Below are 24,432 nucleotides of genomic sequence, written 5' to 3'. Positions count from 1 at the left end.
CCTCCCTCTATACATTATATGTACATGTATAGCTATGTATCTTTGGTTTTTGATGCACTCATGTTACTCTGAATACTGAACCACGTGACCTCTACGTCATCTCAATTGATCCCTCAGTAGATGTTGATTTTACAGAATTTTAATCAAACTTCGTCTTCCAGTGGAAGACTAGTTTAATTTTCCAATTAAGAAGGAAGAATATCAAAGACAGCTTTCATTACCAGATATGGTATGTTTGAGTTTAAAACCATACCTTTTGGTCTGTGTAACTCCCCTGCAACATTTCAACGCTTCATAAAAATGGCTTTCAGTGGTCTCCAGTAGCTCACATGCCTGGTATATTTGAATCGCAGTATCATCTTCAGCTCTACATTTGAAAAACATATCCATAGAGTTGATCAAGTAATCATCAGACTACAACAGGTCGGGGTGAAGTTGAAACCAGAGATATAGTCGATGTTTCACCAAGAGTTAGCTTTTTAGAGTCATGTAGTATTAGAGAGTGGCGTAGGACCCAACCCAGACAATTAACAGAAAATACAGAAAAGGTGAAAAAAACGTGAAAAAAGTCCGTCAATTCCTAGGAATGGCAAGTTATACAGATATTTCATCCAAAATTGTTCGGACATTGCTATTACACTTATTCATATAACAAAGAAAGAATAGAGATTTCTATGGACACAAGACTGCACAAACCAGCTGTCAACTAATCAAGGACAAGTTAGTTAGCCCCCAGATGATGACTTAACCAAAGGACGAGGGAAAATATATTTTGGATACAGATGTCAGTGATTTTGGTATTAGATCAGTAGTAAGTAAACAATTTGATGACGAAACTAAGGTTATCGTAAACGGCTGCCGTACCATTCACAAGGCAGAAAGAAACTACTTTGTCACTGACAAAGAACTGTTAGCAGTGGAATATTTCATGGATTATTACAGACAGTATTTACTAGGTCGGAAGCATCCTCGATATCCAGGAATGACACTCACTTTCTCTCTCTGCACCCCTGGAATATGTCATGGCAAAAGTGAAGGCATGCGGCTAGCTGTTCGATTGGTCTCAGGTAACAAAACATATAGGCTGATGCATGTTCTTTGAAGATTACAGAGGACCGACGCCCGACTTCAAAGCCAACAAGTTGTTCCGTTACGCGACTGAAAGATTCTTTTGATGTACATTAAAGGATCAAGCTAGTCTTATTGTCTATGCCACTGAATAAAGTACAGCAATGCTGATGCTATGTCTCGATGTGAATATCCGTAAGATTGTCAAGAAGTAGTGAAATGATTGGTATATGGCTTTCGACAATAACATTGAGACATCATTGGAAAACATCCTGCAATCAAGCATCACTGCCACAGTTTCCGAAAAACTAGCACGTGGTGTACAAATAACTTTTAATTGGGTTTAGGAACGATTTACCCGTATTTTAGTTTTTTTTTATCAGATATATAAGTCACGTGGTAATTTCTTGGAGAATAATTTGTTAACTGCTCGTGCAAAGTTTTCAAAGTTAAATGGCCAATCAAATACCTTCAAAAATATCGTTTCAACTCCAAATTTCACTAATATGTATACTAAAGATCAGTCTTAAAGAAGGAGTTAAATAAATTGAAATATCGACCACTGTCTAAGTTAGTTTTCCAAAAATACATTCTACTCACACATGCCAAGTTTTGACTGCGTTATTTGTGCCTGCTTCGGTGGATTGGAAAAGAAACCCGGTGAGTTAAATGCGAACTCAAACATTTTAAAACAGAAATAGCCGTCAGCTATTTGTCAGACTAGAATATTAGCTCTAATACTTCGCAATATATGCATGGTCGACTTCAGATTGATGAAAACGTTACTACATTTATAACATAGTACGTGTATATACTGGGACAATGAAGAAACGTCGAACTGAACGTGGTATCCGAGGTATTTAATAAACAATTCAAATAGGATTCAGATGTAATTTGACAACTTAAAGAATACATCAGTTCTGAGGTTGTATCTGGAATGGTGCGCTCAACAAATTCACTAAGCTATTCAGGTCGACTCCACTATACGACAGCCGAGCTTCTGTATCGGTCGGCAGTTTCCGTATCTGGCTATCCGCTCGCCATGGTTATCACGTAAACTTCTGAGAAGGTTGTAAGCCTATAAAACAAAACAGTTAGCATTTAGTCTTTGCCTGCTTATAGAGTTAACAGGTAACAGGTCCTTCAATAGTCTATTTTACCTCGATACCTCATATTGACCAATACATTACATAGCCAAAGTTTCCGTCTGGTGAGATTTCAATCTATGCTGTTTTCAGTCGCCATCATTTCTACTATAAAAAGTAAGTTATCTGTGTCTTAGATACTTGGTGAGCTATATCATTTTCCTGGAATGGACGGGTGCCACACATGGTACCGGAAACACCTACCGCCTACCCTCCTTGTGTTACCTCTGGTTCATTCCTAGTGTTTTATGATTCATGATATAGAGTTTGTTAATATTGCAAAGATAAATAATACAAAATACATCAGTGTTACGATACGTACCCTAAGGGATATAGACTTGTGTGTCCTCATGAGAATCCAGCGGACCCGATCACTACATGGCGGTGTTGTCAGAGATCCCACGTACGTATAAAATGACCGATTGATCGGCATCATTATACTGGGGTTCAGAGAGCCTCGCACCCCCTTCACTGTGAAAAGAAATATACCAATGATCAAATGCAAAAATAGGTAACGTTAATTTCATTTCATTTGTTAAAAATTACGTTTACAGGTATGGTACACTTGTCGCTGTTTCGACTTAAACCTGACCAATAGTATAATTGATAATATCATTATCTATTTCGGCAAATTCAGATACCTAACTTAAATGTAGTATATCCTCATGTTCATAATCATACAAAATCTTATCGAATTATACAGTACATACATTTCTATAGACCGTCAATGATATGTCAAACTCAAATAAACCCATTGAATTGATAATTATACAGAACTAAGGGATGTCCCTGCCTGGGGACAGAATTAAGGGATGTCCCTGCTTGGGTGCAGGTCCTATAAACGATGTACCTGCCTGGAGACAGGACTAAGGTTTGACTGTGCCTAGGGACAGGACTAAGGGATGTCCCTGCCTGGGGACAGAGCTAAGAGATGTTCCTGCCCGGGGATAGGACTTAGGGATGTCCTAGCCCGGGGACAGAGCTAATGGATGTCCCTGCCTGGGGACGACAGGACTAAGGGATATCCCTTCCTGGGGACAGGACTTCGGGTGTCACTGCCTGGGGACAGGACTAAGGGATGCCCCAGCCTGGGGACATGACTTAAGGATGGCCCTGTCTGGGGACAGGACAAAGGGATGTCCCTGCCTGGGGACAGGACTTAGGGTGTCCCTGACTTGGGACAGGACTAAGGGATGTCCCTGCCTGGGAACAGGACTTAGGGGTGTCCCAGCGGCTTGTTCACGTTTCCCCCACTTTTTAAAATAACATGGGGGGAAGAATGTTGTTAGAAGGATTATAATCTGTTTCTAAGTAGTATGGGCAGTATTTACCTGTGTTTTTACCTGTGTTTACCTGTGTTTTTACCTGCGGTTAACCCTTATATCTAAGGTGGTGTTTTATCGTATTTAATTTAATAATACATTATAATTTGTAATGACAAATATAAATTTAAATTATCTAAATATTAATCATATATATAAATATATATATTCAGTATTAAATATATCCATTGTGTAGTCCTTGTGCTGGTGATATGATAAGATGAAATGTGTTATTTCATTTTCTAGTACATGTACTTTAAATAATCATTATTATTGTAACATTTAATAAGATGCCTACATTACCTTGTACAAAATGTAAGAATGTAATGTGTGACTAAGAGTGTGGTGTTTAACAGTTAATTAATTAGTTAATTAATCAAAATTCCTAGATGTTATAAGTATCTTATAACTATCATCAATTCAATTCATTTATTGACTTTGAGCTTTACAGCTCATCAGTATGTACACAATACATATAAATACAGTGGCAGACACTGCAATAACGCAGTGGAGAATGGACAAAAAATGCATGTAGTTACATATATTTTAACATTATATCATGCTATTCCTCAACTGGGTGGCATCATATATATATTTACTTAACATAGTTAATTCTTTAACGTTCGTTGTGCTTAATAATTGAATCAGCTTGAAAACAGATGGTTTTTTCCAGTAGTACAATTTTATACGTCTTTCTCTTAAAACTTGATAAAATGGACAAATGAACAAAAAATGGTATTCGTCTTCAATATCTTCAGAGTTACAAATTCTGCATATACGTTCATTTCTTACAATGTTTCGATATCTCCCGGTTTCAATATACAGCGTATGCGCTGATAAACGTAACCTAGTTAGAGCAATTCTATTTCGCTTTGGAATATATTTACATAAATATTGTTGTAATGTTAAATTATCAACTAAATGTCTATACAAAAAACATTTCGAGGAATTCTCTAATAATTCAAACAATTCTTGCCGTGCGTTATCAAAGATTCTCTGTTTAATAATTGGCAGGGCTTCAGACGAGTTCACATTATTTTGATTCAGCCACACTTCGCCAAGACCGAGTGAAAAAAGTTTGTCTTTCACAAAAGTTACCCAATTAAAAACAGTATTTCGCTTTGGCATATACATGAGTTCATCATAGGCAGTTTTAAGAACACAGTTCTTAGTATTTAAAAGCTTGAACCAGTACTTAATTAAATTATAGTGTCTGGTATGTACAATCGGAAATCTACCCAATTCAAAATAGATCATTACATTACATGTTGACTTCTTAACACATAATATCCTTTTGCAAAATTCCAGGTGAACTTTCTCAATATCTATGCCTTTGCACGAGCCCCATACCTCAGATGCGTAACACAGTATACTGGTAACATATGTGTCAAAAAGTTTAATCAAAGTATGGCAGTTTAAATTCATATTTTTACATTTTGTATATAAGGCAAATACTGACTTTCGACCTTGCCCGGATAATTGCTTTTGTACAATATTAAATTTATTGTTCCATTTAAAATCAATACCTAGATAAGTAAACTGTTCAACGACTTCTATTTTTTTTCTATCGAAGAACCATTCCTCGTTATTTCGTAAGCGGCCTCCATTTCTAAAGACAACAATCTTAGTTTTTGCCGTATTAACGGTCAATTTCCATGAGTTCGCATATATAGACAAACTATTTAACATATTCTGTAGCTCATTGGCTGATTCTGCAAGTAGCACCAAATCATCCGCATACATTAATAAAAAGAGACTGAGTTCTCCAAAATCATACGGTTTAACACCGTTAGCAATAAAGTCATTTTCAAAGTCATTTACATACATTGAAAACATAATTGGGGATAAAATTTCCCCTTGGGCGAGACCCATGTTGTTTGCAAAAAAATCGGAACATCTTCCCTTAGATGAGACACATGTCTTAACTTTTTTATACATGGCTTTCAAAATTGATAACAGCCTTCCTCGAACTCCTAATTTTGACAATTTATACCACAATTTACAACGATCGACGGAATCGAACGCTTTCTTATAGTCAACAAAACAACAATATAAACGTTTACTATCATTTAGAGATTTTGTATCATAAACATCATTGAACATCTATAACTATCCAAGCTATCATTTCCATCCAGGTGAGCTAAAAGTGATCACAGCCTATGCTAATTACTGAGATGATGATGCGTGTTACCATTATTTAAGCACTCCTTAATTTGTATCTAAGCTGATGATGAATATGCAAGCCAAATTGGTTATATATAGCAAACAATCATTCTGGGGCAGTCATATCCAACTGTACAGCTCACAAGCAGTATTACAGTGTTAAGAACAACAGAGGTGAGAGGACCTACTGGACCTGTGTTGATGCCACCTGCCCTGCCACACTGACTACACTAAATGATATTCCAGTACGGCTTGGACAACGCCAGCACACCCATCCTTTAGACCATGCCAACGTCATCGCCAGAGAGATTATGAAGAAGAAGGTTCACCATGTACACCCAAACATCTTCGCCATCATCAGAGTGTTCCTGGAGATTCAGGCAGCCAACGGGATCAACAGGATACAACGAGATGCAGGAGGAGTCAACAGACCACGCGAGAAACGATACAGAAACATCAGCAGCCGACTGACCCAACTGAAGGAGCGCCTTGAGAACCAGACGATGGATCTTATGGAGCACGTACGCCAATGCAGCATCACATCTCTTACATTGGGATAGATAACAACAAAAATGTGTGCCTCTTGGCTGTTGAACTTTAAAGATATGATATAAAATTGAGGGGAGCCAATTTGAGATTTCTATTACTAAACTTTACTATTCTTAATATGTGAATATTGTTAATGTATTTGTATTGTGTGATTAGTAAATATAATGTACAGTTTATATTGATGGATTTAACTTCTTAACATGTTTTGAAATATAATGTTAAACTTGTCTTGTATTTGGTGGCCTAAACAGTGTAATATAAATTTATATAATTAATATGCATTGACGATTGTATGTTAAAAATTGTAATATAATTGCAATGTAATCATTATGTATAAGTAGTGAAATACTCGATTGTGAACTCTTATGTAGTGCTGTTATATTCTATATTATCTGTTTAAAAGTGCAATGTAAATATTTGACTGTAAACTCTACATATGTATAAGTATAAAAATATATCGATTATATATAAAGATATTTGAATCCAAAAAAAGTATTAAAACCTTATTTATACCTAACATATACAACAAAGCTACATGTCACACAGGTAACTTTCACACAGGTAACTTTCATACAGGTAAGTTACCTGGGGGGTAAGTATGAAACAGACTATAATTGGTTTGCCATTGTCTTCCTAAATCAACACTTTCCTTTGTTATATAAAAAGTGGGGGAAACGAGAACACCCCGTCCCAGCCTGGGAACATAACTTAGGGATGTCCTTGCCCGGGGACAGGACAAAGGGATGTCGCTGCCCAGGGACAGGACTAAGCGATGTTCCTGGCTGGGGACAGGACTTAAGGATGTCCCTGCCTGGGGACAGGACTAAGGTATGTCCCTTCCTGGGAACATAACTTAGGGATGTCCCTGCCTGGGGACAGGACTAAGGGATGTCCCTGTCTGGGGACAGGACTTAAGGATGTCCCTGCCTGGGGATAGGACTAAGGGATGTCCCTGCCTGGGGACAGGACTTAAGGATGTCCCTGCCTGGGGACAGGACTAATGGATGTCCCTGCCTGGGGACAGGACTAAGGGATGTCCCTGTCTGGGGACAGGACTTAAGGATGTCCCTGCCTGGGGATAGGACTAAGGTATGTCCCTTCCTGGGAACATAACTTAGGGATGTCCCTGCCCGGGGACAGGACCTAGGAATGTCCCTGTCTGGGGACGGGACTTGATGATGTCCCTGCCTGGGGACAGGACTAAGGGATGTCCCTTCCAGGACACATAACTTTGGGATGTCCCTGCTCTTGGACAGGACTTAGGGATGTCCTTGCCCGGGGACAGGACAAAGGGATGTCCCTGCCTGGGTACAGGACTAAGGGATGTCCCTGCCTGGGTACATGACTAAAGGATGTCCCTGCCTGGGTACATGCCTAAGGGATGTCCCAGCCAGGGGACTTAAGTCATTTCCTTCCCCTCATATCCAATACGTTCATTATTTAAGCCAAACAAAATATGAGGTATTGCAAAGCAATATAAAAGAAAGTTAAAATGTACATGTATGAAAAGTATAAAGATCCGAAACTTTATAAGGGGTGTTGCTGTCGCTTTAGTGTCCCCAACTAGAGGGCACTAAATCCAGTTTCCGATTTTGCAGGGTATGTCTCACATTGTTGCACTTACAACATTAAATGGTAGATGCCAGGTATATGGGCATGTATATTTTTATCTCAATCTCTTGCGGGGGTATGACATGTGTCCTGAACGGGCAACTGCTTCAGATTTAATTAATTAGATTGAATCCTTAAATCCATAGCAACGTTCGGAGTTTTTACATTACTGCTATCATGCTCTTCGACAACTTTCATCGTATTACTTTTTTTGCCGTGCAAAATCAGGAACAAATAAACAAACCAAATGTCGAATAATCAAATGACGAGGATGTCTACCGAGATTAGGTGGCTAACCCATGTTTGACATATATATGAAACGTCATCAGATGAAGTATTCTGATAGCGGGCAGATAATAACCAATGAGTCGGATGGCGCTAGGAAATAAAAAACAAGAAACCCAATAGGCCTGAATCGCTCACCTCGTATTAATTCACACGAGTAACCTTAAACGTGATCTAAATTAAAGATACAAGCAAAAGATCAGTATCTATAAATAATTCCAAACAACCTGTTTAAAGATTTTTGAAAAATTGACCCCTGCGACCTTGAAAGTCGAAAAAGGTCATTATGTTGAATAAACTTATAGCCCTGCAACTTGTAAAATATCACCACGCTAGACCTTTAGTTTATTGAGATTATGTCATTTAAAGGTTTATACATATTTAACCAAATGTGACCTTGAAAGTGGGTCAAGGTCATACTAATGAAAATTCTAAATAGCCCTTCATCCTAGCATTCTACTGGCCAAATATCAAAATTAAGGGCTTCATGTTTATTCAGAATAAGCCGTTTAAAGATTTTAAACAAATTTGACCCCTGTGACTTCGAATATAAGTCAAGGTTATTTATTTGAACAAACTTGGTAGCCCTTTTACCTAGCATATTATTGGCCAGATTCCATCATCCTGGACCTCATGGTTATTCAGAAGAAGTCGTTAAAACAATTTTAAAATATTTGACCCCTGTGACCGTGATTATAGGTGAATGTCATTTATTTGAACTAACTTGGTAGCACATCATCACAGAATGTTACAGGCCAAATATCATCATCATGCGCCTTTTGGTTATTCAGAAGAAGTCGATTAAAGGTTTCAAACATGTTTGACACCTTTGACCTTGAATACAAGTCAAGGTCATTCACTTGAACAACCTCGGTAGCCCTTTATCCCAGCATGTTACTGGCCAAATATCATCATTCTGCGCCTTTTGGTTATTCAAAAGAAGTCCTTTAAAGATTTAAAATATATTTGACCCCTGTAACCTTCAAAATGGGCAAAGGTCATTCATTTGGAAAAAAACATTGTAGTCCTTCATCCTACTATGCTACTGGCCAAATACTATCAACCAAGGCATCTTGGTTATTCATAAGAAGTCGTTTAAATTCGCACCACGGCGTAAGCTAATTTGGCCCTTCAGGCTAGGTTAAAAACTGAAACTGAGGTGTAAACACTTTGGAATAGGAAAACACGGATCTCTATCGCTGCAACGGCACTTTTGTTTTATTTGTACCCAAGAGAATACAAAAGAAAGCTTCCATGCTGCAGGGGTCCTCACATTTCTCAGGGAAATACAAAGCGATAGAGACACGAATGTATAAGATAATTGAACTTGAGCTTGAAGTATGCTGGCATTATCTTCCTGTCCAATGCAAAGTATTACCTGATGTTTTAATCATACACTATATATATATATATATATATATATATTATAGATGACGTACATCAAAACATATCAGACAAGTACGTGGTGTTATGTAAGTAACATGTTGTTTACGTACTGTCGGGCACTCTGACGTCTGCCATGTGTTGCTGGATAAATCTGTCTAGCTCCCCTGGGGGTCCCATGCCCACCTTTAAACATAGACGTTAGGTATTGATAAGTCCTCTTTAAAAATAAAAAAAACACCTGATTAGGTATCTGAGATGGGTTTTTTTCACACCTGAATAAAATTATGTGTATCATTTCTAGACCAAATATCAGGATACCGGTACGATACCTGTGATCACGAGAATTATTCCGTCAAGTTGAACTTGACCGGCGTTCAATACCGGTATAACACCGTACCAGTGACCACATGAATGATTCCGTCAAGTAGAACTTGACCTGCGTCCAAAGTTACTCTCGGTGTGTTTTGCTTCAAATACGATACCAGATTTGGTTGGGTTTTTTCGAATAGGATTTAACAAAAGCAAATACACGTAACGTATCTGTGTATGACCAATAAGACAATTCATACCTGCATAAATACCCCCACGACTACCACTCCATCAGGCTGACTAGTTGCGTTGTTGAAATTTCCATATTTCCTGTTGTAATGGGCAAAATGAATCTGAAAATTAATGAGTTAAAGAAACGATATCAGAATCAGGCAAAACGCACCTGTCTCGATATTTATGGTGGTAAAATGCTACAACATAGACAAGTGCACAACAAAAATGTTTGAGGTGTTTTCGAAGTGAAGCTGATTATCCTGAACTGAATACATATCCCGTCACGACATACATCGCGAGGATATAGAACACCAGCCACGATATTTCAATTGGTTATTTATTTAAAACCCTTTAAAAGAAATAGTTCTATCCTTAAGTAGATGGTGTGAGTAGTACCTCGGAGATAACGGTATTTCAAATGTTTTCTTTTGTGATATTACCAATGAACCATCCAGACTATATAAGAAACAAAGTTCCTGCTAATCTTACAGTATTTGATAGTTCATATGATTTTTAACATTATAACAAGTGTTTCTATGAAGAAAAATGCAGTATGTTTGTTTTACTGTGTGTGTGTGTGTTTTGACCACATTCGACCAATTCGAAGCGATGTATTCTTTGAATTAAGCTAAGCGACACGTACATTATCTTAGCGAATTAGAAATGATTTGAAATTGAATTTAAGTAATAAGAGCGTAGCTAAGCTCTTTAATGTTAACACACGCGTGCGTAAACAGAGTTGCTTCCCCTTGCTACACGTTGCCTTTAGTATTTTTCGTCCGGAAGTAGACGTCCAGTGTGGAAACAGGAAGTGTATCCTTGAAGCAAAGACAATTGTGTTTCAATCCATACATGAATATCTTCATATAATGAAAACAATCTTCATGTTTTATTACTTATTTATTTAGATAAAAAATAATATACATTCTGAGTGAAAAAGTCTATCACATAAAATGTGATGCTAACAGGCATGAAACTTCGTTCAGGGATTATCATACTTTGACATCACAAGCACGTTACAATCCATCGGCCTTCATCGGTTAATTCCGGAAGGATGCAAAATAACCGGAAAATTCTGAAACTGAAGTCTGTTGCATTTATCTCTTTGTCGGTGCCCCAAGACTTTTTTTTCTTATTTCAGTTTTTTTTCCACAGGCACAAATATAAATGCGGATATTTTCTGAAGATCGTTTTTGTCATCAAGCCGGTTCTGTTGATATTTCTACCGGTAGATATCTTCAGCTTTTGATTTCCATTTGTTGACAATATGAACGAAATAATTAACATTTTTGAAAGTCTGGAAAATCTTTACATTATTTATGCATCACCATTCATAAAAGAAGCAATGGAAAATCCATTTATGACGAAATTAAAAATAATTTTCCAGACAACCAACCCAAGTGCAACGCCCTTTTTCAGCATCGTATTACATTTTCATAATGCGTGCCGAGTTATAACTAGTTACAGACAGAAACTGTAATTTTATTTGGCATCATTACCTGTCAAACCTCGGTTACAAAATTTGAAATTCAATCCGGTGTGTCAGGATGGAACAGTAATTGAGACTGCATATTGATATAAAGATAATTTAAGTTGCATCTAAGTATTACATTTTTTTTTTTTTTTTTTTAATTTAATTTTTTAAAACTAACATCTCTATACATTTACTTAGACTCATCATCAAATATGTAATATTCACTTTTTTTCTATAGCAATTACCAAACAGTATTCCCCCAGCTTGTCTCAATCATTCTTGTTGTGCCCTGACGGAAGCACGCATTTAATTCTTAATATGGGAGGAAGCAGGAGTATCCGGAGAAAATCCGCGTGGTCGGGCAGGTGAACGGGATAGAATCCGGCCATCTTGGTGAAGACGAGCGCACTATCTACTGCGCCACCCAACCCATCATATACGTTACGCACAAGAACAAATATCTTCTTTAACTTTGACTGGGAGAAAAAGGCGTCATTGATGCAAAAGGTCGTAACTATACTTTTTTCAAAATTCAGACGGTAAAATTTTGATTTATTACGTTTTTTGCATTGTAAATAGATTTGATCAGAAAATAAATTTAGTTTTTCATTTTGCCGTCAATGCCATGATCAGAACCTGTTTTAACAAGCCTTACCTCTACCTGAAATGTGATGCCGTCAATGCTATGATCGGAACCGGTTTAACAAGTCTTACCTCTACCGGAAATTTGATGCCGTCAATGCTATGATCGGAAACTGTTTTAACAAGCCTTACCTCTACAGGAAGTTGATGCCGTCAATGCCATGATCGGAACCTGTTTTAACAAGTCTTACCTCTACCGTAAGTTGGTGCCGTCAATAGCTCCGAACCTGTTTCAACGTGTCTTACCTCTACCGGAAATTTAATGTCGTCAATGGCTTGCTCGGAATCTGTTTTAACAAGTTTTACCTTTACAGGAAATTAGATGCCGTCAATCTCAACGTGTCTTACCTCTACCGGAAATTTGATACCGTCAATGGCATGCTCGGAACCTGTTTCAAACCGATCACCGAAGTGGAAATGAAGCTGGTCCAACACGAATACTTCATTTGAAAGACCGGGGGCTCCGAACAGGAGGCGACTCTTTCGGTCAAAGTAAAAGGTCGGGGCATGACCTGCAATCAAGTCAAGCCGAGCTATGTTAATCGCTCCTGGTGCTCTCTTTGAATTCTGCATTAAGGATTAAATCATGCACTTCAACAAGGGGACTATTCTATTTGTCAAAGCAGATGGTTGAAGCGCTTCGAGTGTAAGGTAAAGATGTTCTAATTCTGTATGGTTAACTCGTCAATGTTTTTAGAAGGATAAACTGTACACTAAGTGTATTCTTTCTTTTTTCACAAAGGTTGAAGGTTGGAAGAACAAAAGAAAATGGAACTTTGATCACAAACATTGGGACAACTTTTAAAATATAGAGTTTGAACGCCGAGAATGGAGACGATTCCTATGTAACTGGTTACTGTATCGTATTGGCGTACCGTTGTTGACAAAGTCCGTGTATTACAAGACTCTTATTTTAGGTATCTTTGAACTCCAAGGGATCCACACTTATTTAAATATCTTCTTTACACCCTTCAATTTTCTGAAGACAAAAGCAAAGGCGTGGAGCTGGCTATTTGGTTGGTTCTGGGACATCAAAGTCACGCAAAACACAAGACCAACAGACAATACATGTATAATATAGCTGTACTCTGTCGATTACAAAACGCTAATTTAATAAGGTTTTGATCTTTAATAGAAAGATTAGTAAAAGTTACCAGACTAGTCAGATAGTATCGATAGCCAGAAATGTATATCGAAAATATACCGCTAGGATGACTACGATGGTGGTAGGAAGGTCGGGTGACTATGTAGTTGATGTCAGAATCTACACTGATGGTGGTAGGAAGTTCGAGTGACTAGGTAACTGATGCCAGAATCAACCCTGGTGGTGGTAGGCAGTTCGAGTGACTAGGTAACTGATGTCAGAATCTACACTGATGATGGAAGGGAGGTTGGGTGACTAGGCAACTGATGTCAGAATCTACCTTGATGGTGGTAGGAAGGTCGGGTGACTAGGTAACTGATGTCAGAATCTACCCTGATGGTGGAAGGGAGGTCGGGTGACTAGGTAACTGATGTCAGAATCTACCCTGATGGTGGTAGGAAGCTCGGCTGTCTAGGTAACTGATGTCAGAATCTACCCTTATGGTGGTAGGAAGGTCGGCTGTCTAGGTAACTGATGTCAGAATCTACCCTTATCAACAGAGAATAGGGTGGTAAGAAGGTCTTGTGATTGGGTTACTGGTATCAGAATCTTCTCTGATCAGCAAAGAATAGGGTGGTAGGAAGGTCTCGTGATTGGGTTACTGATGTCAGAATCTACCCTGATCAACATAGACTATAGTGGTAGAAAGGTCGGATGACTAGATAACCGATGTCAAAATCTACTCTTGATCAACAGAGACAAGGGTAGTAGGAAGGTCGGGTGACTATGTAATCATGTCAAAATCTAACCTGATCAACAGAGAATAGGGTGGTAGGAAGGTCTCGTGATTGGGTTACTGATGTCAGATTCTGCCCTGATCAAAAGAGACTAGGATGGTAGGAAGGTCACATGACTAGGTAATCGATGTCAGAATCTACTCTTGATCAACAGAGAAAAGGGTGGTAGGAAGGTCTCGTGATTGGGTTACTGATGTCAGATTCTACCCTGATCAAAAGAGACTAGGATGGTAGGAAGGTCACATGACTAGGTAATCGATGTCAGAATCTACTCTAATCAACAGCGACAAGGGTGGTAGAAAGGTCGGGTGACTAGGTAACTGATGCAAGAATCTACCCTGATCAAGAGAGACTAGGTGGTATGACGGTCTGGTAATTAGGTAACCGATGTCAGAATCTACTCTTGATCAACAGAGAAAAGGGTGGTAGGAAGGTCGGGTGACTAGGAAACCGATGTCAGAATCTACCCTGATCAACAGAGACAAGAGTGGTAGAGGTGTCGGATGACTAGGAAACCGATGTCAGAATCTACACTGATAGTGGAAGGGAGGTCGGGTGACTCGGTAACCGATGTCAGAATCTACACTGATGGTAGAAGGGAAGTCGGGTGACTCGGTAACCGATGTCAGAATCTACACTGATGGTAGAAAGGAAGTCGGGTGACTAGATAACTGATGTCAGAATCTACCCTTACCAACAAAGGCAAGAGTTGTTGAGATGTCGGGTGACTAGGGAACCGATGTCAGAATCTACACTGATGATGGAAGGGAGGTCGGGTGACCAGGTAACAGATGTCAAAATTACCCTGATGGTGGTAGGAAGGCTGGGTGACTAGGAAACCGATGTCAAAATCTACCCTGATGGTGGTTGGAAGGTCGGGTGATTATGTGACTGATAGCAGAATCTTCCCTGATGGTGGTATGACGGTCGAGTGACTAGGTAACTGATGTCAGAATCTACCCTGATCAACAGAAACAAAGGTGGTACGAAGATCGGGTGACTAAGTAACTGATGTCAGAATCTACCCTGATGGTGGTAGGAAGGTCGGGTGACTAGGTAACTGATGTCAGAATCTACCCTGATGGTGGTAGGAAGATCCGGTGAATAGGTAACTGATATCAGAGTCTTCTTTTATCAACAGACACTAGGGTGGTAGAAAGGTCGGGTGGATAGGTAACTGATGTCAGAATCTACTCTAGAATAACAGAGACAAGGGTGGTAGGTAGGTTGGATGACTGGTAACTGATGTCAGAATCTACCCTGATGGTGGTAGGAAGGTGGTAGGAAGGTCGGATGACAAGGTAACTGATGTCAGAATCTACCCTGATGGTGGTAGGAAGGTCTGGTGACTATGTAACTGATGTCAGAATCTACCCTGATGGTGGTTGGAAGGTCGGGTGATTATGTGACTGATGTCAGAATCTACCCTGATGGTAGTATGACGGTCGGGTGACTACGTAACTGATGTCAGAATATACCCTGATGGTGGTAGGAAGGTCGGGTGACTAGGTAACTGATGTCAGAATCTACTTTTTCAACAGAAACAAGGGGGGTAGTTAGGTTGGGGGACTATGTAACTGATGTCGGAATCCACCCTTGTGGTGGTAGGAAGGTCGGGTGACTAGGTAACTGATGTCAGAATCTACTTTTTCAACAGAAGCAAGGGGGGTAGTTAGGTTGGGGGTCTAGGTAACTGATGTCGGAATCCACCCTTGTGGTGGTAGGAAGGTCGGGTGCCTATGTAACTGATGCCAGATTCTACTCTTATCAACAGAGACGTGGTAGGAAGGTCGGGTGACTATATAACTGATGTCAGAATCTACCCTCCTGGTGGTAGGAAGGTCGGGTGACTATGAAACTGATGCCAGATTCTACTCTTATCAACAGAGACTAGGGTGGTAGGAAGGTCTGGCGACTAGGAAACTGATGTCAGAATCTACCCTGATGGTGGTAGGAAGGTCGGGTGAATAGGTAACTGATGTCAGAGTCTACTTTTTCAACAGAAACAAGGGGGGTAGTTAGGTTGGGGGACTAGGTAACTGATGTCGGAATCCACCCTTGTGGTGGTAGGAAGGTCGGGTGACTATGTAACTGATGTCAGAATCTACTTTTATCAACAGAGACTAGGGTGGTAGAAAGATCGGATGAATAGGTAACTGATGTCAGAATCTATTCTGATCAAGAGAGATAAGGATGGTAGGAAGGTCGGATGACAAGGTAACTGATGTCAGAATCTACCCTGATGGTGGTAGGTGATGTCAGAGTCTACTTTTTCAACAGAAACAAGGGGGGTAGTTAGGTTGGGGGACTAGGTAACTGATGTCGGAATACACCCTTGTGGTGGTAGGAAGGTCGGGTGACTATGTAACTGATGTCAGAATCTACCCTGATGGTGGTAGGAAGGTCGGGTGAATAGGTAACTGATGTCAGAGTCTACTTTTATCAACAGAGACTAGGGTGGTAGAAAGATCGGATGAATAGGTAACTGATGTCAGAATCTATTCTGATCAAGAGAGACAAGGATGGTAGGAAGGTCGGATGACAAGGTAACTGATGTCAGAATCTACCCTGATGGTGGTAGGAAGGTCGGGTGACTATATAACTGATGTCAGAATCTACCCTGATGGTGGTATGACGGTCGGGTGACTAGGTAACTGATATCAGAATCCACCCTGGTGGTCGTAGGAAGGTCGGGTGATTATGTAACTGATGTCAGAATCTTCTCTATCAACAGAAACAAGGGTGGTAGGTAGGTCGGATGACTAGGTAACTGATGTCAGAATCTACCATGATGGTGGTAGGAAGGTGGTAGGAAGGTCGGATGACAGGTAACTGATGTCAGAATCTACTCTGATGGTGGTAGGAAGGTCGGGTGACTACGTAACCGATGTTAGAATCTACCCTGATGGTGGTATGACGGTCGGGTGACTACGTAACTGATATCAGAATCCACCCTGGTGGTGGTAGGTAGGTCGGATGACTAGGTAACTGATGTCAGAATCTACTCCGATGGTGGTTGGAAGGTCGGGTGACTATGTAACTGATGTCAGAATCTACCCTGATGGGGGTAGGAAGGTCGGGTGACTACGTAACCGATGTCAGAATCTCCCCTGATGGTGGTAGGAAGGTCGGGTGACTATGTAACTGATGTCAGAATCTACCCTGATGGTGGTAGGAAGGTGGTAGGAAGGTCGGCTGACTAGGTAACTGATGTCAGAATCTACCCTGATGGTGGTAGGAAGGTCGGGTGACTACGTAACCGATGTTAGAATCTACCCTGTTTAACAGACACTAGGGTGGTAGGAAGGTTGGGCGACTAGGTAACTGATGTAAGAATCTACTCCGATGGTGGTAGGAAGGTCGGGTGACTATGTAACTGATGTCAGAAGCTGCCCTGATGGTGGTAGGAAGGCGGTAGGAAGGTCGGATGACAACGTAACTGATGTCCGAATCTGCTCTGATGGTGGTAGGAAGGTGGTAGGAAGGTCGGGTGACTACGTAACTGATGTCAGAATCTTCCCTGATGGTGGTAGGAAGGCGGTAGGAAGGTCGGATGACAACGTAACTGATGTCCGAATCTGCTCTGATGGTGGTAGGAAGGTGGTAGGAAGGTCGGATGACAAGGTACCTGATGTCCGAATCTACCCTGATCGTGGTAGGAAGGTCGGGCGACTATGTAACTGATATCAGGATCTACCCTGATGGTGGTAGGAAGGTCGGGTGACTATGTAACTGATATCAGAATCTACCCTGATGGTGGTAGAGAGGTCGGGTAACTAGGTTACTGATGTCAGACTCTACTCTGATTAATAGAGACTAGGGTTTAAGGAAGGTCGGGTGACTAGGCAACTGATGTCAGAATCTACTCCGATCAATAGAGACTAGGGTGGTAAAGAGAAATATGCTCATACCGTTGTTGACAAGATCTCCGGTCATTTTTCTGAACTCATCATTAAACTTTATTTGGAAACGCTTGTCTCCCTGTATCGCGCTGTTGTTGATGTTTACAGGGGACTGTGTATCGCTGCCACAAGATGGCCAAAAGTTTGGCCATTTGTTTGGACCTAAAAAAAGCAGAGAAATAATTTACGTATTACAACGTATCAATAAACACAATACACATGTACAAACACAATACACATATACAAACACAATAAACATGTACATACACAATAAACCTGTACATACACAATAAACATGTACATACACAATACACATGTAAACTTACAATAAACCTGTACATACACAATAAACCTGTACATACACAATAATCATGTACATACACAATACACATGTACATACACAATAAACGTGTAAACTAACAATAAACCTGTACATACACCATAAACCTGTACACACACAATAAACATGTACCTCCACCATAAACCTGTACACACACAATAAACGTGTACATACAAATACAATAAACATGTACATACACAATAAACGTGTAAACTAATAATATACCTGTACATACACAATAAACATTTACATACACAATAAACATGTACAAACACAATACACATGTAAACTTACAATAAACCTGAACATACACAATAAACATGTCCATACACAATAAACCTGCACATACACAATAAACCTGCACATACACAATACACGTGTAAACTTACAATAAAACTGTATATACGCAATAAACTTGTAAAAACACAATACACATGAAAACTTACAATAAACATGTACAAATACAATAAACATGTACAAACACACATGTAAACTTACAATAATCCTGTACATACACAAGAAACATGTTAAAACACAATAAACATGTACATACACAATAAACATGTACATACACAATAAACCTGTTCATACACAATACACATGTACATACACAATACACATGTAAACTTACAATAAACCTGTATATACGCAATAAACATGTAAAAACACAATAAACATGTACATACACAATATACCTGTAAATACACAATAAACATGTACATACACAATATACCTGTACATACACAATAAACATGTACATACACAATATACCTGTACATACACAATAAACATTTACATACACAATAAACATGTACATACACAATACACATGTAAACTTACAATAAACCTGTACATACACAATAAACATGAACATACACAATAAACCTGTACATACACAATAAACATGTACATACACAATCCACATGTACAAACACAATAAACATGTACATACACAATAAACATGTGAACTAATGATATACCTGTACATACACAATACACATGTAAACTAAAAATAAACGTGTAAACTAACAATAAACGTGTAAACTAACAATAAACGTGTACATACACAATAAACATGTAAACTAATAATAAACGTGTAAACTAACAATAAACCTGTACAAACACAATAAACATGTAAACTAACAATAAACATATACATACACAATATACCTGTACATACACAATAAACATATACATACACAATAAACATGTACATACACAATAAACATGTTCATACACAATAAACATGTAAACTAACAATAAACGTGTAAACTAACAATAAACGTGTACAATAAACATGTACATGTAAAAACACAATAAACATGTAAACAAACAATAAACCTGTACAAACACAAGAAACATGCAAACTAACAATAAACGTGTAAACTAACAATAAACATGTACAAACACAATAAACATGTAAACTAACAATAAACATGTACATACACAATATACCTGTACATACACAATAAACATATACATACACAATAAACATGTACATACACAATAAACATGTAAACTAACATTAAACCTGTAGAAACACAATAAACATGTAAACTAACAATAAACGTTTAAACTAACAATAAACCTGTACAAACACAATAAACATGTAAACTAACAATAAACATGTACATACACAATATACCTGTACATACACAATAAACATATACATACACAATAAACATGTAAACTAACAATAAACGTGTACTTACACAATAAACATGTACATACACAATAAACATGTTCATACACAATAAACCTGTACAAACACAATAAACATGTAAACTAACAATAAACGTGTAAACTAACAATAAACGTGTACATACACAATAAACATGTACATACACAATAAACATGTTCATACACAATAAACATGTAAACTAACAATAAACGTGTAAACTAAATATAAACGTGTACATACACAATAAACATGTAAACTAACAATAAACCTGTAAACTAACAATAAACCTGTACAAACGCAATAAACATGTAAACTAACAATAAACGTGTACATACACAATACACATGTAAAAACACAATACACATGTACAAACACAATAAGCATGTAGACTTACAATAAATATGTAAACTAACAATACACATGTACAAACACAATAAACGTGTAAACTAACAATACACATGTACAAACACAATAAACATGTAAACTAACACTAAACGTGTAAACTAACAATAAACCTGTACAAACACAATTAACATGTAAACTAACAATAAACGTGTAAACTAACAATAAACCTGTACAAACACAATAAACATGTAAACTAACAATAAACTTGTACATACACAATACACATGTAAAAACACAATACACATGTACAAACACAATAAGTATGTCATATGTGGGTGTATAAAGACAAGATGGTATGTCATATGTGGGTGTATACGGACTAGATAATATATAATATGTGGGTGTATCAGGACTTGATCATAAATTATATAATAGGTGGGTGTATAAGAATAAGATAATATATAATACCTGAATATATAAGCACTAGATGGTGTATATTATATGTGGGTGTAGAAGGACTAGATGGTATGTCATATATGGGTGTATAAGGACTAGATTTTAAGTAATATGTGGGTGTATAAGGACTAGATGGTATGTCTTATGAGGGTGTATAAGAACTAGATGGTATGTCTTATGTGGGTGTATAAGGACTAGATGGTATGTCATATATGGGTGTATAAAGGACTAGATTGTATTTTTTATGTGGGTGTATAAGGACTAGATTGTATGTCTTATGAGGGTTTATAAGGAGTAGATGGTATGTCATATGTGGGTGTATAAGGACCAGATAATATATAATACGTGGATGTATAAGCACTATATGGTGTATATTATATGTGGGTGTATAAGGACTAAATGGTATGTGATATGTGGGTGTATAAGGACTAGATGGTATGTCATATGTGGGTGTATAAAGACTAGATTTTAAGTAATATGTGGGTGTATAAGGACTATATGGTATGTCTTATGAGGGTGTATAAGAACTAGATGGTATGTCTTATGTGGGTGTATAAGGACTAGATGGTTTGTCATATATGGGTGTATATAGGACTAGATTGTATTTTTTATGTGGGTGTATAAGGACTAGATTGTATGTCTTATGAGGGTTTATAAGGAGTAGATGGTATGTCATATGTGGGTGTATAAGGACTAGATGGTATATAATACGTGGATGTATAAGCACTATATGGTGTATATTATATGTGGGTGTATAAGGACTAAATGGTATGTGATATGTGGGTGTATAAGGACTAGATGGTATGTCATATGTGGGTGTATAAGGACTAGATGGTATGTCATATGTGGGTGTATAAGGACTAGATGGTATGTCATATGTGGGTGTATAAGGACTAGATGGTATGTCATATGTGGGTGTATAAGGACTAGAGTGTATGTCATATATGGGTGTATAAGGACTAGATGGTATGTCATATGTGGGTGTATAAGGACTAGATTGTATGTCATATGTGGGTGTATAAGGACTAGATGGTATGTCATATGTGGGTGTATAAGGACTAGATGGTATGTCATATGTGGGTGTATAAGGACTAGATGGTATGTCATATGTGGGTGTATAAGGACTAGATGGTATGTCATATGTGGGTGTATAAGGACTAGAGTGTATGTCATATATGGGTGTATAAGGACTAGATGGTATGTCATATGTGGGTGTATAAGGACTAGATGGTATGTCATATGTGGGTGTATAAGGACTAGAGTGTATGTCATATATGGGTGTATAAGGACTAGATGGTATGTCATATGTGGGTGTATAAGGACTAGATGGTATGTCATATGTGGGTGTATAAGGACTAGATTGTATGTCATATGTGGGTGTATAAGGACTAGATGGTATGTCATATGTGGGTGTATAAGGACTAGAGTGTGTGTCATATATGGGTGTATAAGGAGTAGATGGTATGTCATATGTGGGTGCATAAGGACTAGATTGTATGTCATATGTGGGTGTATAAGGACTAGATTGTATGTCTTATGTGGGTGTATAAAGACAAGATGGTATGCCATATGTGGGTATATAAGGACTAGAGTGTATGTCATATATGGGTGTATAATGACTAGATTGTATGTCATATGTGGGTGTATAAAGACTAGATTGTATGTCATATGTGGGTGTATAAGGACTAGAGTGTATGACATATGTTGGTGTATAAGGACTAGATGGTATGTCTTATGTGGGTGTATAAGGACTAGATGGTATGTCATATGTGGGTGTATAAGGACTAGAGTGTATGTCATATATGGGTGTATAAGGACTAGATGGTATGTCATATGTGGGTGTATAAGGAGTAGATGGTATGTCATATGTGGGTATATAAGGACTAGATTGTATGTCATATATGGGTGTATAAGGACTAGATTGTATGTCATATGTGGGTGTATAAGGACTAGATTGTATGTCATATGTGGGTGTATAAGGACTAGATTGTATGTCTTATGTGGGTGTATAAGGGCTAGATTGTATGTCTTATGTGGGTGTATAAGGGCTAGATTGTATGTCATACGTGGATGTATAAGGACTAGATGGTATGTCATATGTGGGTATATAAGGAGTAGATGGTATGTCATATGTGGGTATATAAGGACTAGATTGTATGTCATATATGGGTGTATAAGGACTAGATTGTATGTCATACGTGGATGTATAAGGACTAGATTGTATGTCATATGTGGGTGTATAAGGACTAGAGTGTATGTCATATGTGGGTGTATAAGGGCTAGATTGTATGTCTTATATGGGTATATAATGACTAGATGGTATGTCATACGTGGGTGGATAAGGACTAGATTTTATGTCTTATGTGGGTGTATAAGGACTAGATGGTATGTCATATGTTGGTGTATAAGGACTAGATGGTATGTTTTATGTGGGTGTATAAGGACTAGATGGTATGTCTTATGTGGGTATATAAGGATTATATGGTAAATGCGCAAATAAACAACCACACAGGAAAAAACGCAAAACCAATACACGTAATTCACCTACCTACCAACGCAAACCAAACGCCGTATTTGGAATTATTACGGCTTATTAGTTTGATGTCACATGTTAAGTATGCGATCATTCCATGAAAATTGTAATGTATAATATCAGCACAGACATCAGTAATGTGGTTACTAGTATTACATACCTGTTCTAGCGTTGAAATCATACGAGAACATTTCTTCCACGTGTGCATCCATAACTTTGGGATCGGTTCTAGTCACTGTACTGCTGTTGGTAAACTGCAACTGCATCAAGAAAATAAACACAAAGTTGACCAAATCATTCATTATGATCTGTGACCGAGACCTGGCTTTTAATGAAGTTATTCACGTTCACTCCTTTTAACAGGTTGGCTTGTTAAGGTAACAGGTTGGCTTGGTAAGGTAACAGGTTGGCTTGGTAAGTTAACAGGTTGCCTTGGTAAGGTAACAGGTTGGTAAGGTTACAGACCTGATAGGACTATTTCTGTCTTAGTTCTTTGCTCCCGGAAGGAATAAACGTGTCACAGACTTACTGGAACCTCAAAGACAAGCCGAAGTTTGTGAGAATCGTCTAAATATCTTGTTTGCCCGGACACATTTTACAGGAACATATCACTGTAATTTACTCATTCCCAGATTTCTATACTATTTATATAAAAAAAAAATAGCATTGTCACAGGATANGTAGTAAGACAGTTTTCACCACTGACACTGCTGGGACAGTAGTACATTATGTAGGACAGTATTAACCACTGGCACTGCTGGGACAGTAGTAGGACAGTATTAACCCCTGGCACTGCTGGGACAGTATTAAGACAGTATTCACCACTGGCACTGCTGGGACAGTAGTACATTATGTAGGACTGTATTAACCACTGGCACTGCTAGGACAGTAGTAGGACAGTATTAACCACTGGCACTGCTAGGACAGTAGTAGGACAGTATTCACCCCTGCCACTGCTGGGACAGTAGTAGGACAGTATTCACCACTGACAGTGCTGGGACAGTAGTAAGACAGTATTCACCACTGACCCTGCTGGGACAGTAGCAGGACAGGATTCACCACTGGCACTGCTGGGACAGTAGCAGGACAGTATTCACCACTGGCAG

At 38.4% G+C, this 24,432-nt stretch overlaps 2 protein-coding genes across 2 annotated transcripts; both read right to left on the bottom strand.

Annotated features, from left to right (window-relative positions):
* Positions 1-1,924: 1,924 nt before the first annotated feature.
* LOC110458505 (carbonic anhydrase 7-like) lies at positions 1,925-23,545 on the bottom strand. Its single transcript, XM_021510235.1, has 7 exons — positions 23,487-23,545; positions 17,981-18,133; positions 12,537-12,700; positions 10,099-10,191; positions 9,640-9,712; positions 2,536-2,684; positions 1,925-2,146 (listed from the first exon to the last, which is right to left on the bottom strand). The coding sequence occupies exons 1-7, from the start codon at positions 23,536-23,538 to the stop codon at positions 2,036-2,038; spliced, it is 795 nt and encodes a 264-aa protein (XP_021365910.1). The 5' UTR covers positions 23,539-23,545; the 3' UTR covers positions 1,925-2,035.
* LOC110458504 lies at positions 3,954-5,609 on the bottom strand. Its single transcript, XM_021510234.1, has 2 exons — positions 4,568-5,609; positions 3,954-4,406 (listed from the first exon to the last, which is right to left on the bottom strand). The coding sequence occupies exons 1-2, from the start codon at positions 5,471-5,473 to the stop codon at positions 4,398-4,400; spliced, it is 915 nt and encodes a 304-aa protein (XP_021365909.1). The 5' UTR covers positions 5,474-5,609; the 3' UTR covers positions 3,954-4,397.
* Positions 23,546-24,432: the final 887 nt, after the last annotated feature.

Source organism: Mizuhopecten yessoensis, unplaced genomic scaffold (genome assembly GCF_002113885.1).
Source record: "Mizuhopecten yessoensis strain PY_sf001 unplaced genomic scaffold, ASM211388v2 scaffold9623, whole genome shotgun sequence".
Taxonomy (NCBI): Eukaryota; Metazoa; Mollusca; class Bivalvia; order Pectinida; family Pectinidae; genus Mizuhopecten; species Mizuhopecten yessoensis.
This window is presented reverse-complemented; position numbering and strand designations above follow the sequence as displayed.